Source organism: Prionailurus viverrinus, chromosome B3 (genome assembly GCF_022837055.1).
Source record: "Prionailurus viverrinus isolate Anna chromosome B3, UM_Priviv_1.0, whole genome shotgun sequence".
Taxonomy (NCBI): domain Eukaryota; kingdom Metazoa; phylum Chordata; class Mammalia; order Carnivora; family Felidae; genus Prionailurus; species Prionailurus viverrinus.
Genome location: NC_062566.1, coordinates 68,678,804 through 68,694,503, shown reverse-complemented (window position 1 = coordinate 68,694,503; position 15,700 = coordinate 68,678,804). Strand labels below are relative to the sequence as shown.

Sequence of the window (15,700 nt, the reverse complement as noted above, 5' to 3'; positions counted from 1 at the left end):
CACAGGATTCCCAGTGAAATTTGAATTTCAGATAAACAATGTATACTTTTTTTTTTAGTGTAAATGCACTCTAAATATTACTAAAAATTTTTTGCTGTTCTTTTGAAGTATGAATTTAACTGGGTGTCCTGTATTTTTACTTGCCAAATCCAGCAAACTTAGCAATGACACTGGTGAGTTTTTGAGTGAAGAAAGTTGCATTCCTTTATTCCACAAATATTTATGGATTGTCAATTATGTAGCACCCACAACCCTAGGCGCTGGAGGTATATCCATGAACAGATAAACAAGGTCTTTGCCTTCATGGAACTGGCATTATGGTGTGTGTGTGTGTGTGTGTGTGTGTGTGTGTGTGAGGGGGCTGAGGTGGGACAGGGGCTGAGGTGGGACAGGAGGCAGTTGCCAGACCATTTGCAGGGTATTACAGGCCCAGGAAAGGAGGTCCAGCTGCCATAATCTGATTTATATTACATAAAGATCTGGGGAAGGGATTGTCCAGGAACAAGAACAGAAGTAAGAGGACAGTTAGGAGGTTACTGCAGTGGTTCTGACAAGAGATGGTAGTGTTTGCAGGAGCTGCTGGTGGTGGAGATGGACAGGGTGGACGTTTATTTCATGGCAGAATGAACAGCACTCACCGATGAGTTCGACGTAGGGAAGGGAAAAAAGGAACTCCTACAGACACTCCTGGGTTTGGGGGAGTGAGGTACTCAGTCTCGTCTTTCTCAGGGCCATACACCCTGCTGTTGCCATGTTCCTGGCTTACACACAAAATGGTATTTGTCTTGCATGTGACTGGAAGGGCCTGTCCCAGGGGCTCCAGCCACCATGGCTCCAGTGGCCACACCGAGCACTAGCCCAGCAAGCTTGTAACCCAACAGCAGTATCCCCCATGGAAAGCTCTGCTGCGGGGGAGAATTTTCCAGCTGGAGCCAAGCGTGTGCTGCAAAGGGCCTACTGAGAGACAGAAAGTCACACTCTATGATATGCAGCAAGCACTCTCAAGGGCAAGGTATGCCCCGAGCATTAGAAATAGAAGATTTCTAGAATTCAAGGCTAGGAGAGATTTTAGAATCCATCTTGTTCAACCCTCTTCCCTCCCTCTTTACATGGAGGAGTAAGAGACGAGTCGAAGGTACTCATTCCTTTATGCCATTTATTGAGTATGAGTGGAGCTGACCTTGGGCTGGACACCGGTCTGTGTGTGGTCCAAGGATCCGGGAATGGAGGGTAAGCCTCTTGTACAGCAATTGGGTCGTTGGGCTTGCAGTTTCTATTTCTCTCTCTCTTTATTTATTTTTTTTAAAGTAATTCATCTTCATTGCGTTTTACAAAAGGATTAGTTCAAGATGGATTGAGGACCAAAATAACAATAACAACAATAATTTCTTGGCTGGAAGCATTTGCCTCCTAGAGTTACAGCTCATTCAGCCACATGACTGTCAGGGCTGCCTGCTTGCTCCAATTCCCTCCCACTTCCTCCTGTCAGAGGCCCCGAGATGGTCTTAGAGACCTCAGGAACCCCATTTTATTCTCCAGCCCTGATAGGAAGATGACTCTCCTTCTGGGCGTTAGCCTTTTGCTTTTCTGTGGGTACACTCACTCGTGTACATTCCCTTTGTCCTACCACCCCGTTTTCCTTTCTCTGACTTTAAGCGCATGGCCTGTTTCTCTCTGCGCCTAGTTTTCCAGTCATTCTCCACCTTTGACTTTCATCTCTGTGTCCTTCTCCTGCCTCTGCCCGTTGAGTTCCCTCTGGGAGGGCCGGTGTGGGACCTGGTGCCTATGGGGTGCGGAACTTGACCGTTTTCTATTTTTATCTCTTCACAGACCGAGGCGTGCTGTGTGACCAAGTGACCCAGAGCCCCCTGTACCAGACAGTGGCAAGCGGCAGTAAGGTGACACTGTTCTGCACTTACCACACAACATACTCAAACCCGGATTTATACTGGTACCGAATAAGGCCAGATCGTTCCTTTCAGTTTATCCTCTACAGGGATAACACTCGATCCAAAGATGCAGATTTTACTCAGGGTCGTTTTTGGGTGTGGCACAGTCAGTCCCAGAAAACCTTCCACTTGGTGATCTCGGTGGAGCCTGAAGACAGTGCCACATACTACTGCGCCATCTATCCCCACAGTGTCGCAGGTGCCCAGGAGGTCTGAACATAAACCCCCAGCACAGCCTGGTTGTAGCTCCCTGGGATCCTTCTTCCCGGCTATTTTGTGTTCCAGCCTGGCCTTTGGAGGTGCCCTGACATTCTGCTGAATAATACAAGGGTAGCTCACATCCAGGAGAGCACCCTGGCTTCAGATGGAGCAGAGCACCTCCCTACCTTCTGACTCAGTGGGCCGTTGCGGTGGGAGAGTGGGAGAGGTATGTCTGGGGAATTCTCATCTTCGTGTCCCCAGTGCCCAGGTCACTCATGCCTGATACGGGGGCCTGTCGCGTATGTACTCTGAGGATTGTGAAGATACCAGAATGGCCAAGGTACCATTCAGGAGTGTTTTTATTTTAGTCTCCATCATTTATCCATTATTGTGAATTGGTCTGTTTTCCTTTTAAGATTCAAAGTAGACACAAAGTTACTTACTTCAAAATGTTCCCCCCAGTTCACCTTTTCCCTGCTTCTTCTTGCACAGCCACCTTATTTTTCTTGAATGCTCTTTGACACTGCCATTTCACTTACTTTATTTGGAGAACATTTTTCTTCCACGGAGGAGCATTGAGATACTCCGAAAAAGCTGTTGGTGATCCCTAGAACCCCAGCATCAAGTCCCTGCGTTTGGAGCTCTTTGGTGTCTCCAAGGAAGATGATCATCTCCAGGAGAATCCAACTGTGTGATGTCAAAATAGATACACCCTGAGCCCTGGGAACTGGTCCCTCTTTCCTTTTTTTTTTTTTTTTTTTTTTTCCGTTGAATTCTTTGCCTTAAAACAACTATTCATTATGAGATACAACCTTGAAGAGAGTAGAAGCCCAGGCTATGATTTTATAGGGAAAACACTAGAGCGCAGAGAAGGGAGAGACCTTCATTCCCAAGGTCAGAGAGCTGGGTAATAATAGAGCTCACGTGTGCTGCTGCACTTTTAGGGCTCTCCCTGGCAGCTTCATCAGTAGGTGCTCTGGCAGCAGTTTATCTGGGCTTCAAAACAGGTGGGTGAAGAGCAGTCACTAGAGAGAGGAATGTACAGAACACGGGTGAGGGAGCCAAAGGCTTTGGGCAAATGTCTCCGCCTCCTGGGTCTCTGTGCTGCCCATGACTGAGTGTGTGTAGCAATCTTCTGGAGGACTCCCTCAGGGCTGTTTTGGACTTAAATGAAGTGCTGTATGCAAAAGCTCCAGAGAACTATAATCCACAATATGATGCCCCCCCCCCCCCCCCCCGAAAACAGCCACAATCCCCACCTGGCTCTTGCCATTAATGTTTTTCTGGAGGCTCCTTTTGGTAGGAGAAATTCAAGATCCTGTGATAAGCTAGGATTTTTTTTTTTTTTTTGACCACCAAAGTAGATCAGAGGGTGGCTCATTTATATGCTAACTATTGGACAATCCTGAAGTCCAGTCTAGCTGAAATCAAATCACCACCTTGTCCTTGTTTTGGGGATGCTGTTTGTTCTAGAAGGAACTTGGGGCTGGTGCTCTTGGTAACATGGTTCTGCTCACAGCCACGTCCTGCCTCACTGAATGACTTTGAAGAAGGTACATTACCTTTTTGGAAGGGGTATTTTTTCCATCTGAAAAATGAGGATGTGATCTTTTTGTTCTTTGCCACTTATAGAAACATGCTAATGTTACCTAAGGTAACAGATGTGAATGTTTTGGAAATAGGCATTTTTTCTTTACCCACACGAGGTGCAGTTGTGTGGAATCTTCTAATGGTTCTTCCCTGGATGGACCTTCTTATCCATGTAGATTGTCCTAAACCCATTGACTCAGAGGGCTACTGCCTCCTTTCTTTGCTTTGGGCTGTGAAGACAACATGGGAGTCTGCAGATGGCAATATCAGGGGGAGTTGGTGAGGGTTGCTCTTTCACTTGTGACCCCATAAGCCCCCGCTTGACACCCTAGGTAGCACCCTAGGTGCCCAGGAAACCACAATAGTGGGTTGCAAGGGCTCTGCTACCTGAGTGGGTGCACCTGGGAAAATGCTGTGGCCTTGCTGACGTGGGGGTAGCAGAGCCCATCGGCCACAGAGGGGTCATTGCTGCTGTTTTGCTGTAGCAGCAGCAGCAACAGCCGGAAACCCAGGGCAGGGTCCCTGAGGCAGGAGCCTGCAGGCTTGGGGCTCAGGAAGCTGCGGTGTGACCTACAAGTTCAGTTTGGCTTTTGTCTGCCTAACAGCGAGTTCACAGCACCCACTCTCCCCCTCCCGCGGTGGTCTGTTATGAGTAAAGCCAGAGGCAAGGCACATTCGATGCACTTTAATAAATGCAACAGAGACAACACTGAGAATGGCAGAAAACCATCAACAACAAGGGGCAGGCAAGAGTCAGCATCCACTGAAATCAAATTCCCTGTGCATATGTTGGCAGGCAAAACCCAGTAAAGATACTCTTTTTACAGCCCAAATCTAGGAGTCTCATTCCTCTCCCTCCCTCCAAAAGTGCTTGCACAGTAAGTCGCTTGAAAGCAGGCCCACCTCTCGTTCATCTTTACACCCTCAGCTCGGTGCCTGGAACTTAGAAGGAGTCAATTCATGTTTGTGAAGTCAATTGATAAAAGTAATTTTCTCTGTATTTTACCCTGATCTTTGCTAATAGCTTGGAGAGTATTTAGATGAGGCTTTAGAAACCCCATTGGCTGCATGAGAAGTCAAATGTAATTTTGTTTGTAAAGTACTAAGGAAAGCAGAAAGTGCTTTTGTGGATGAGAATGCCAGCTTGAGGCAAACCTAGTGCTGGGCTGAACAGAGCCATTCCTGTTAGGTGAAGGGCATCTTCTCTCCAACCCCCAGGGTCTGTTTTCCTCGGGGAGTATGGAGCTGGGAATCTGTTGGCTCCCACTTTCTACTTTTGAAGGCAAAGAAAGTTAAGGGAACAAAACACTATTTTCAAAGTGTATCTGTTGTAGAAATAATAATAAAAAAAATGAGTCCTATATCCCTTTATAAAGCAGCAGATAGAGCAGTTAGGACCATAACGCCCTACTCCCTAGGACTTGTGTCTTTCCACAAAGCTGGAAAATGAGCTGGGTTTGTTGCTTTGATGGTTTGGGTAGCAGCCACTTAAGCAAGACTGGGATCGGTCACCTTGAATCACCGAGAAGCCAGAAGTCTAGGAGACAGCTCCTCTGTAGGCTTTTGTGAAGACATAATGTGGGAGTTTCATAAGGCAGCCTTCTGAAGCCAGTCAGCCTGCAAGTGAAGGACAAGGATCAGAGTGTCATAGATCACAGACAGTCAGTGCTGGGAGGAATCGTAGTACTCACATAGTCTGGGGATGGCCAGTACTTGCTGTGGCTGCATCATTGCAGACATCACTAATCTATCATGGTATGGTTCTTTCTGCACCTGACCATAATTCAGCTACTCAGTATTAGCTTATCAATATTGGCATAAGCCATGCAACTCATTTGCTCTCCTTAGTCTTTCTTAACTCCTTTGTTTAATGGGTGAAAAACCTCAGGCCTAAAGAGGTGGTACACCTAGGCTAGGGTAGCAGAGCGTTAGTGACAAGGACAGGGTGAAAACCCACGTCTTCTGTCTCCTAGTGTAGTGCTCTTTTTATATAGCCACACTGCTCTTGTCCTTGGGACTCCTGGAAACCAGTCACCCATTTGGAAATGATTGGACATGTCCTCAGGCTGGGTTGGATCAGTCCCACACTTGAAATCTAAAGTTGTCCCTAGATCAGGAGTTGGGACTGGGGAGAATTGGGGGTACTGGAAAAAGGGCTTCGTGGGCAAACCTAGGCCCCGGTTTAAACTTCATGTCTAAGATTACATGAAGAAGGAATGCAAGTAGCAGGCAGATAATTAATGTCTCAACTGCAACTTTGCATCTTGAATAGCTAGCATTGTGCTGGTTACTAATGGGCATGTAGGTTCATTCCAAAGATGGGCTGGTCTATACACTGGGAGTCCTGTGATAAAGAGATGGGAGCTGGCATCTCCTTTGTCTAGGCAAGGCAGTTTCCGGAAATTCTTTGGGTGAAGCTTTACTGATGGCCTTGCAAATAACCATGACCCCTTGGCCAGAAAGACAAAATAGCAAATAAAGAAAACTGTTTCTCATTACATAGCTCCAAGGTTTTAGCTCCTGGGTTGGAGGTGGGGATTATCGGCCAGTATTACATTATACTACATAACACATTTTGAGTCTGGCTTGAAATAGGAGGACAACAGGAGATGGGGTATTATGCTGAGTATCTGAGGTGGCCCACCTTTATTAAATCATACTATGTCTCAGGGCACCTGGGTGGCTCAGTCGGTTAAGCGTCTGACTCTTGACCTCGGCTCAGGACACCATCTCATGGTTTGTGGGTTCGAGCCCTGCATCAGGCTCTGCACTGATATCTCAGAGCCTGCTTGGGATTCTGTCTCTCCTTCTCCCTGCCCCTCCCCCACCCGTGTACATGTGTTCATGCGCTCTCTCTCTCTCAAGATAAATTAAAAAAAAAAAATCCTATTATGTCTCTGTGTTCTTCCCTTTCCAAGCCTTCTTGGCCCCTTACATTCCTAAACTCCTTTTCTCCATGTGCAGCATAGTTTGGCTTGAGGTAGGCATAAGAAGAAGCTAATTCTTACCTTAAAAGAAAAATAACTTGGCAGTCAAGAGAAAATTGATGGCAAGACTCTTGGCAAACACCATCCGGAGCCCCAGCACTGTGAGGGACAGCATGTTTACATTCCCGGCTGTGAACTGTGAACTGTGATGAACTGTGGCTGAACAAGAGTAAAGATAGCGGCTTTAGCAAGAAACTAAATTCCCTTCCAGAAATTAGGCGCACAACACGCGGACACCAGCCTGCCCCGAATCGCCATCATTCTGCCTGGGCTGCAAGCCTGGTTTGGTGGCATATGGCCCTGAGAGACCCAAGGCTGCTGCTTACTCCCAGCCAGGCAAGCTTTGGAAACCCATGCTTGTAGCCAGGCAAGCTTCGCCGAGAGGCTCAGAGGGAACCAGCTGGGCTCAGGTATGGTTTTTGTTTTCTTTTGAAATCTGCTGACTTTTGGCCCTGTCTGACAATTACAGAGTTTGCTTTAACACTCAGTTCTGAAGTTGACCCTTGATTTCAACTAACCTTTGGTCTCACTGATGCTCTTTGGAGTTAGCTTCATGTTTTCACTTTCCGTTGGTTTTGGTTTTACGGTACCTGGAACAAACAGCAGTGGTCAGGGATTTACTGGCAACCAAGAGGCTCAAAGAGTTTGAGGTTTGAAAAGTGGAGGAGACTTTAAGTGAGTAAACTGAGGATCAGGGGTATGAGTGGCTTAAGGTCAAACAGCTATTCACACAGCCAACATTGTTCCCATTCTGGAATTTTTTCATTATACTATGAGGCCCACATTCAGGTATGTTTCCAATTTGTAGGATGAATGAGGGTTCTCAATCCCGTGATAAGCTGGGCTGCCCTTTGTTTTGGCATTCACATTGGATTAGGCTGTGCACAAATTTTTTTTAAAGATTTTTTTTTTAAGTTTTTAAAATTTATTTAGATAGAGTGCAAGAGAGCAGGGGAGAGGCAGAGAGAGGGAGAGAGAGAATTCCACACAGGATCAGCACTGTAAAGGCAGAGCCCCTCATGGGGTTCGATCCCACAAAATGTGAAATCATGACCTGAGCTGAAGTCAAGAGTCAGACGCTTAACCCACTGAGCCACCCAGGTGCCCCATAGTCTGTGCATGAATTTTTAACCCAGAGTCTAGTAGTAGGACAGTCATTAGTATCAAGGAGACAGTGGCTGGTGAAGAGGAGATAGGAGATGAAATAAGATGGACTTTATCTTAGATTCCAGCTCAGGGATGCAGAGTTAAGTTCAAAGTCAATGACGGGCCATAGTTGGGCTCAGTCTTGTTTCTAGCATGATGCCACGTTGAGAATGATCTGTCAAGAGTTTACATCTTCAGCTTCCCTTTCCCTCAATTTTTCTTCCCTACAATTCCAACCCCTTGAAACTAGATGTGACCTACCTGAAGAATTTGTCCTTGGTTCAAAGTTAGTGGAGCTCACGACTTCACTGTTGTGTTCAACCAAACAGGTCACCGAATTTGGATCTTCATACCGACCAAGCTTGACAGCACTGTACTTCCCACTGGGGGAGACGACAATAGCAGGGTCAAATTCTTCTAGTTTGTTGGTTGATTCGAGTTTTATGTTTATATCCTTAGGATAGAAATCCTTCACCAGACAAGCAACCGTCGTCCCATTTCGCATGATGAAAACGGATGGTGTGGCAGGAGGCTGGCTTTCTGCAAATATAATCAATTTATCTTGAAAGATGATTATCCACAAGTGTGGGAGTTAAACGGTGGGGTTTACTTCAATTCCTTTGGGGCCAAATACTGCAATACAGACTTTCCTGCATCCTTTAGTGACCTGGGCTTGTTAACACCCAATGAAAGAGGTGGCTAAGGGAAGCGGAAATGAAAGGCAGTCAGTCTGACTTCTAGTTAGGAGCTGCTAAAAGACATGGCTGGAAGTGGAGATGGAAAATAACAACTACAAACAAGTTTATGGATCATCTGAGATTCAATTATCTATATTTTGTTAATCAGTCCTCTGGATGATTGCAGTCAGGTTGAATATCTGTCTGCATCGTTGGTTTATTTTAAACGCATAAGCCCTTAGAATGAGAACAGGGTTGGTGCTCAGTTAAAGAATCAGGGTCTGAGAAGGACTACATGACTGGTTCAAATACCCTGAGGATGGCAGTTTTGGAGTCACTTTAGGGTGTCTTTCTCATTTTTCGGACTGGAAGGGATAACCACTGAAGTTAAGTGGTACATCTCTCTGCCTTTAGGTAAATACTTATTTTGTTGTAAGGGACTATCCTATAGTTTTTGAGTCTTTTATCAGAGATAACAGCTATTATTCCCAGGAAGTCCTTATAGATATTAATTTTTTTAACATTTATTCATTTTTGAGAGAGAGACAGAGTGTGAGTGGGGGGGGGGGGGCAGAGAGAGAGAGGGAGACACAGAATCCGAAGCAGGATCCAGGCTCTGAGCTGTCAGCACAGAGCCCGATGTGGGACTCAAACTCATGAACCATGAGATTCCGACCTGGGCCAAAGTCAAATGCTCAACCAACTGAGCCACCCAGGTGCCCCTAGATATAAAACCAGTTTAAACCCAGTTCTTATTTTATTCTAAGTGAAGCTATGGCGTGTTGGTGCTAATCATTGGATCTCCTCCTGGCCTCCTCTGCATTCATGCCTCACCTTGACCTACCATCTATCTGCTACTCTGTATATTCATCTTTTTCTTTCCTTGACACTGAAAGTTTTAAAGCTTTGACGGAGGCAGTATTGATTCTTTCCCATCATGCTTTATTAAAGTTTGTGAATTATGATAAATTTTGTCCATGAAGACTTGGATCCTTAGGATATCTTCATATGACTGTTAAAAAAGGAGGGTGCTGTGAAGATGCCTGAAATCAGGAGAGACAACCAATCTGTGAATGGTGACCTAGATATATTTCCAAACAGAAGCTTAACTGTCAATTTTCTGTAGTAATTACTTGTGTGAATGTAGCTCTTCTATTTGAAACTAGGTGATATCAAATTAAAAATGTTGAATTCCAGTGTACTTTTATTTACTATGATCTATAATCAAGATATAAGGTAATGCTAAATGAAAAGTCTTGGTAATGGGTGAGTAAATGCAATCATTTTTCTAATAATCTGTCCTAATTTGGATTTGGGCGTTAGCTGTTGAAGCTCATGGTAGTGGAGCTATAAACAAATAAATTGGTTATATCTGCTTGAGAGGGTACGTTTGCTAGTCTAGAAGTTCTTTCTGATCATCATTTTGTAAATGGACAATGGCCAATCAGGGCTTTCCTAGGGAATCAGCTGTTCAGAGACCCCCCCCCCCCCCCCCCCGCCTTAACTAGCCTCCAAATATTTTTTTGAAAAAATTTGTTACCACTTTTTTCTCTGCCTGGAAGCTCAGCTGGAAGACTGGATTCTGTTTCAGTCACTAAGGGCAGGAAACTCATTCCTAAGAATCTGGTTCCATATATTTTGGCTTCAGTTCTAGACAAGACGGGGATTGGGATTTTTTCAGGGGGCTCTCCTGGAACCTAATTTCAACCCATGTGAGGAAACCTTCATCGTTTTGCTTTCCGGCATAGCTGAAGCCACTGATAACAGACACTGATAACTCGGAAGCAACGGCTTGAAAAACCACATGTTCATTCACCTGTCTTCAGAATTGTAACATTTCTCGTTCACTATACTGACTTTGGTGACATGTACTCTGGTTGATTTTCAAGGGAGTTATGAGATACAGAGAAAGGAAACCAGTAATTAAAAAACAAAACAAAACAACAAAACAAAACAATCCTATTTCCTTGGTTACTTCAGAGTATGACCCAATCCTAGCCTGATTTACTTGGATAATTAAGGCTTGCTTGGGATTTTAAAATCTAAATTCAAAGGCAGTTGTCAATGATCACTTGGGGCTAGAGAGATTTGGTTTGAATAATTTGAACAATGGAACATAGCTGACAAGACAAATGTCTGAAGAAGGTCATACACTTATGATATTGAGCTCTTAATCTGTTACTATTTCAGATAAAGCATAATGCATTCATTTGGTAAAACATTTTTCTCAGACCCTTTTCTCAGTGAATACCTATCTATTGAAAACAATTGTTTGAAAATGAAGTGTTTTATCTAATCCATTCTTTGGTATCATGATAACCAAAGAAAAGGTTATCTGGCTGAATTGAACCTTTAAAAAAAAAACAAACAATGCATTTTATATGGTTGCCATATGTAAACTAGTCGATTTTGTTATCAGTTTAAACCAAAATCCGAGTTAGATAAAATTTGCCCTACTGTAGTCCAAAATTTAAAGATCTAATTGTTCATTTTTTTGAGAATTGCTGGTCTTTCTTCTTGGCCCACAAATGTAATTACATTTCACTATGGGCTTCAAAGTGCTATTTGTTTGGACAATTGCTATTTTATTTCAGACTTTCTCTTTCTATGAGTAACAGTCCAATGCTAAGGTTATGTGCTGGTAAACAATACCAGAAGAAGTATATACCTTTCCTGAACAGCCTTTCTTAACTTGTATACATAGAAATCATCTATGTTTTAGATTCCCACTGAGTCCTATCAGTTCCCTAAGGATTGTACCATCTGTAACAAATGTCACTCACAAATTCAAGGCTCTCTGACATCATAGGATTTAACTTTAACATTGAAATACACATTTGCTCTACCTGATTACTCTGACCTGGTTAACTGTCTCTGTCTTAAATCTTCCAAGCTACAGGGCATTTGTTTATGGTTGCAATGAGGCACGTACACTAGTCAGGGTAGCCAAAGAGATGGGTAAGAATGGAAACAACCTTCTGGAGATTTGGGGCCAGAGTGTCCCTGCACATCCCCTCCCCCACCATGTGCCCCAGCAATTAGTACGATTTTTCTAGTTTTCCTGGCGTTCTGGGCTGCTCTGAAGATTTCAGAAATTAGTGGGGGATGCAGTTTGAATGTATGTTTTTTTAAAAAACAAAACTAGTTACAGAGCTGCTTCAGGGACTTAGCCCAGTGTCTTTATCTGGCCACCCCCCACATCTGGGCTACTCCATCTCCTAGTTATACTTTCCCAAGTAATGCAAACTGGATGGCAGCCCCAGTGCCAGGACTCAATTTATCCCTAGAAATATAGTGGAAAAAATCAACTCACTTGGTTCCACGAGGAGTTTGGTGCCGGCTCCAAAAAACATCTGTCGGGTATCCCAGGAGCACATCGCAGCACTGCCTCACAAGTAACCAGCCTGGGGCTGGCCCTGGGGCCTGGCCTAGAACATCTGTGCCCTGCCTCCCCAGCCTGGGTCCCAGCCTAGAGACCCCACAGCTCAGAGAACTACAAAGCTGCCCTCGATGAGATCAAGGGGCTGAGTGCACAGAGGCTCAGTTCCCTTTGAAGCTAATAATAGTGTATCTGCTGGATAAGGATGTGTGCATGAAATCCCAGCCAGGAAGCACGGAGACAGGGGACAGAGCTGACATAGAGGAAGAGAAGAAGGCGACAGGTGACTGGTAGCTGCCTTCAAGATGGACAATTTAACTCCCAGTTTATTGGAGGCCTTTCCAAGAACACGATAGCTTGGGAATAGGGATGGGGCACGGAATAGTGACATTTCTTAGAGTGAATGTTTGGCTGAAGAGGGTTTAGACACAGGTCTGGTTCTCACATTCTGGTTCCCTTCTCTTGGGTCACAGATACTGCTTTTTGATTAGAAACCTAATTTCTTCCCCATCACTCAGACTGAGCTTCACAATAATAAGGAATCTGTCTCCTAATTCCCCGAGCCCAAGGAAAGGCTTTCTAAGGATCTGAGGCTTGAACAAGAAGTTGGTAGTGGATGGAGAGCCCAGGGTGCTGTGTGTCCATGGATGTGGGTCAGAGAAGCCGCTGCTTGCTTTGGACCGCTTGTTTTTGTTTTTTAATTCCTCCCGTATCTGGATCCAGATACAAGCTTCAGGAGGATATAATAATCATGTGAAATAGAATTTGAAGGCCTATGGATTACTCGGTCTCATCACCAGAAATCTAGAGTCTAGGGCTAGAGCCAAAGGGAACGATGGTTGTATAGGGCCATTATTTGCTGTCAAAACTTTAAGGATTGAGGGCTTGACTTGAAATTCTCACTTTCCCTAACTGAGCTTCACATAATCATATTACACTCCATCACTGCAGGAAGAGAAAACTGAAGAAGTAAATAGAGTATCACCAGAGAGTACAGGTCAGAGTCCCGGCAGAGGGGCTAAGCATCAGTTTCATGTCTTTCCTTTTTCCCTAAGATTCCCAAAGCCACAGCCTCAGAGATTTGATTGTAACACTGCAGATAATTCTGAATTTCAAGTGGAAATGATTTAAAGGGAAAATGAAATACAATACTTTTCGCTCAGTTGCAATTTGCCCAACATCGATCAGAATGCAATCAGCTACAACATGATTGTTTCCCTCCTTCTTTCTAGTCTCTCCCTTCTCAAAGATAAGATAACACGCCAAATCCCACTTTTGGCCTGGAAGCAACAGGCAACCAAGAACCCCTGTAAGTTTATGTTTCCTTCTGAGAGTCAGACGTCATGTTGACAGTACCAGCTGCTTTCAGGATGTCAACCTTGCCACATTCACGTACATTTCCCCACTTCTTTATTTCCTCCGAAACAAAATTTAACTACGTAAGGGGGCAATGCCTGCCCCATTGGACTTGGCATTTTGGAAAGCTTCTGAAAGACTACTGTTCTCGGGACCAGTCCCAGTGACTGTTGGCAGCTACGCAAACTACCTGAATATCACCCCTGGATTTCTGAGCACTGGCATGCCTTACCAGGGGACAGTATCTCTAGGAGAGCACCATGACTTCCCTGTTGTCCTGAAGTTGGTGGCTGTGATTCTACATTGGATGTAGGCTCCTGAACCCTGTGCAGAGTCTTCAGATCTAGGGCTAACCAAAGGGATGCAATTTCTGCTCTTGGAAGACCCAGACAAGGATGGGGCCTGGGGGATCATTTAGTCTGAGCCAGGCACACTGATTTAATGCAAGTTCTCAGCAAAAAGACACAAAGGCAAGATTGGCTTTTGTCATCTGAAGGAGAGAAAACTGTCTTGATCTAACTCTCTCTGCAATAATATTTTTCTTCTTTTTAACCCTTCCTCTTCCTACATTTTGGCTAGGAGTCTTTTTCCTCATAAACAGTGGAGCGACTCTCACCTAGAGCTTGCCTTTTCCCTGACTGAGGAGGGGACCAAAAGCCTGACTGAGGGCTTTCTTCAGGCCTTTGTAGAAGGCTTATTGCTACAAATCTTTAGAACAGAGTTTCCATGCATACACAGACTATTTTCCTAAGAGAAACCTAATGAATTCATCCTCAAATTTTACCTTGACTCTTTGCAACAACAAAACAATGCATTTCCAATTTAGAGCCTCCTGACCTCCCCCAAAGCTCCAATCCATTCAGGACTCTGCTACAACAAGTCCAAGGGACTATAGACGCTGAAGTAAATTAAAACACATGACTTACTTGGTTCCACGACGAGTCGAGTCCCTGCTCCAAAGATAAGTGGTGTATCATGACACCACCTCAGGCATCATTACAAAAACCCCACCACCTATTTGCCCTCTGTTTAGTCCATCTGTTTGGAAGGGGGGTGGGTGGAGCAGAACGAGAATAGCTGGAGGCATAAAACTCTGCAACGGTTTCTGAGATCTAAGCACTGTATCTTGGCAGCTTGTTTATATGTGTTGTCCTCTGAGTGTTGGCATTTAGGGAAGTCCCTAGGTTTTCTACTATTATCTCCTCAACCTGCCATCACTTACCAGCCGATCTTGCTTCAGGATCAAATTTCACAGGGAGAAAGGAATCATTTTGGGTTGGCTGAGAATTGACAAATGGCTATTGTTAGCAGAAACATAACTATAAGTCTCTGATCAATCATAAAGGACTATGACTCAGTTAGAGGTGGAAGAATGTGATGGTTGGAGCAAGAGCCATTGATGCAAAAGAAGTGGAGCCTACCTGAAGGGTCATGATAATCATACATGACCATGACTTGTATAAGAACTTGGCTATTTACAAATGTCTTGTGTTTATACTACCTCAGCAAACATTATAGTAACAAACTCCATGAGGTGATATCATTATTAGATCCTTCTTACAGATGAAGTCACTGAAGCTAATAATGGTTAAGATAGTGAGTGTCAGGACTGGGCCTTACTCCCAGGTTCTTTAGACTCCAGTTTCCATGCATTGAACCAGAGTAACGAGTGATAGGACTGGAAGGGGCCACAGCAGTCACTTGTCAAAACCCCTGTGGTGACACAAATGTTAACTAATGGATGCATAGGAACAGTTTTGATCTTTTCTAGTACCCTTTTTAACAATCAAATCACAGAATTCCTACTGGGTCATAAGACACTCAACACCATTGGACTTCCTTGCTTTTCCTACTAAATCATCCCTAAGAATTGGTCTAGAGGATAATTAGAATCCTAGTGTGCTAAAGCTGGAAGACCCCTTCGAAATCACTTTGCTTAGCTAGAGGGAAACTAAAGTTCGGTGAAGGAAAGTCACAGAGCTTGTCAGTCAAAGAGAAGGATTGAAACTTGGTCTGAATTCTTGGTCTGACTTGCTCATCATCACACCTCTCATTTACTAGGTGTATTTGGCACAGTTCTGGTTATGACCTGGTTATGATCTGTAAATGGTGAGTGCACAGGTGGGAAGCTGGTTCTCTAAAGTTAGTCAGGTAGAGGGAAGACAATGAATACTCTCCAGGAAGGATAGTGGATCAAGAGGACCACTGCAGCACATACCTCATTCTGGAATTTATCAGAAACTCAGTCCCCGTTCCTCAAACCATCCCTTGCTAAATTACATGCTGGCTAGATTTTTTTCAAGGCTTTCCAAAGCTGGTGACTTGGGAAAATACTTAAAGATAATTGCTAAACATAGTGGTCACAAGAAGGAGAAAGAAGTCACTTACGTGGTTCTACCTCCAGATAGGTTCCTT

The 15,700-nt window shown here is 44.3% G+C and overlaps 2 long non-coding RNA genes and 2 gene segments (V, D, J or C); 2 read left to right on the top strand and 2 right to left on the bottom strand.

Moving 5' to 3' along the window:
• LOC125169083 (T-cell receptor alpha chain C region-like) overlaps window positions 1-15,700 on the bottom strand; it is a 780,232-nt gene that overhangs the window by 82,727 nt on the left and 681,805 nt on the right.
• LOC125169094 (uncharacterized) lies at window positions 1,533-5,359 on the top strand. The gene is made up of 2 exons (XR_007153437.1): window positions 1,533-1,589; window positions 1,831-5,359. It is a non-coding gene; the product is annotated as an uncharacterized LOC125169094 (long non-coding RNA).
• LOC125169086 (T cell receptor delta constant-like) lies at window positions 4,411-14,156 on the bottom strand. The segment is given in 5 exon segments: window positions 4,411-5,357; window positions 6,749-6,886; window positions 7,246-7,317; window positions 8,135-8,413; window positions 11,864-14,156. Coding segments are annotated over 4 exon segments (552 nt in total).
• On the top strand, window positions 6,881-9,069 carry LOC125169096 (uncharacterized). The gene is made up of 2 exons (XR_007153439.1): window positions 6,881-7,137; window positions 8,333-9,069. It is a non-coding gene; the product is annotated as an uncharacterized LOC125169096 (long non-coding RNA).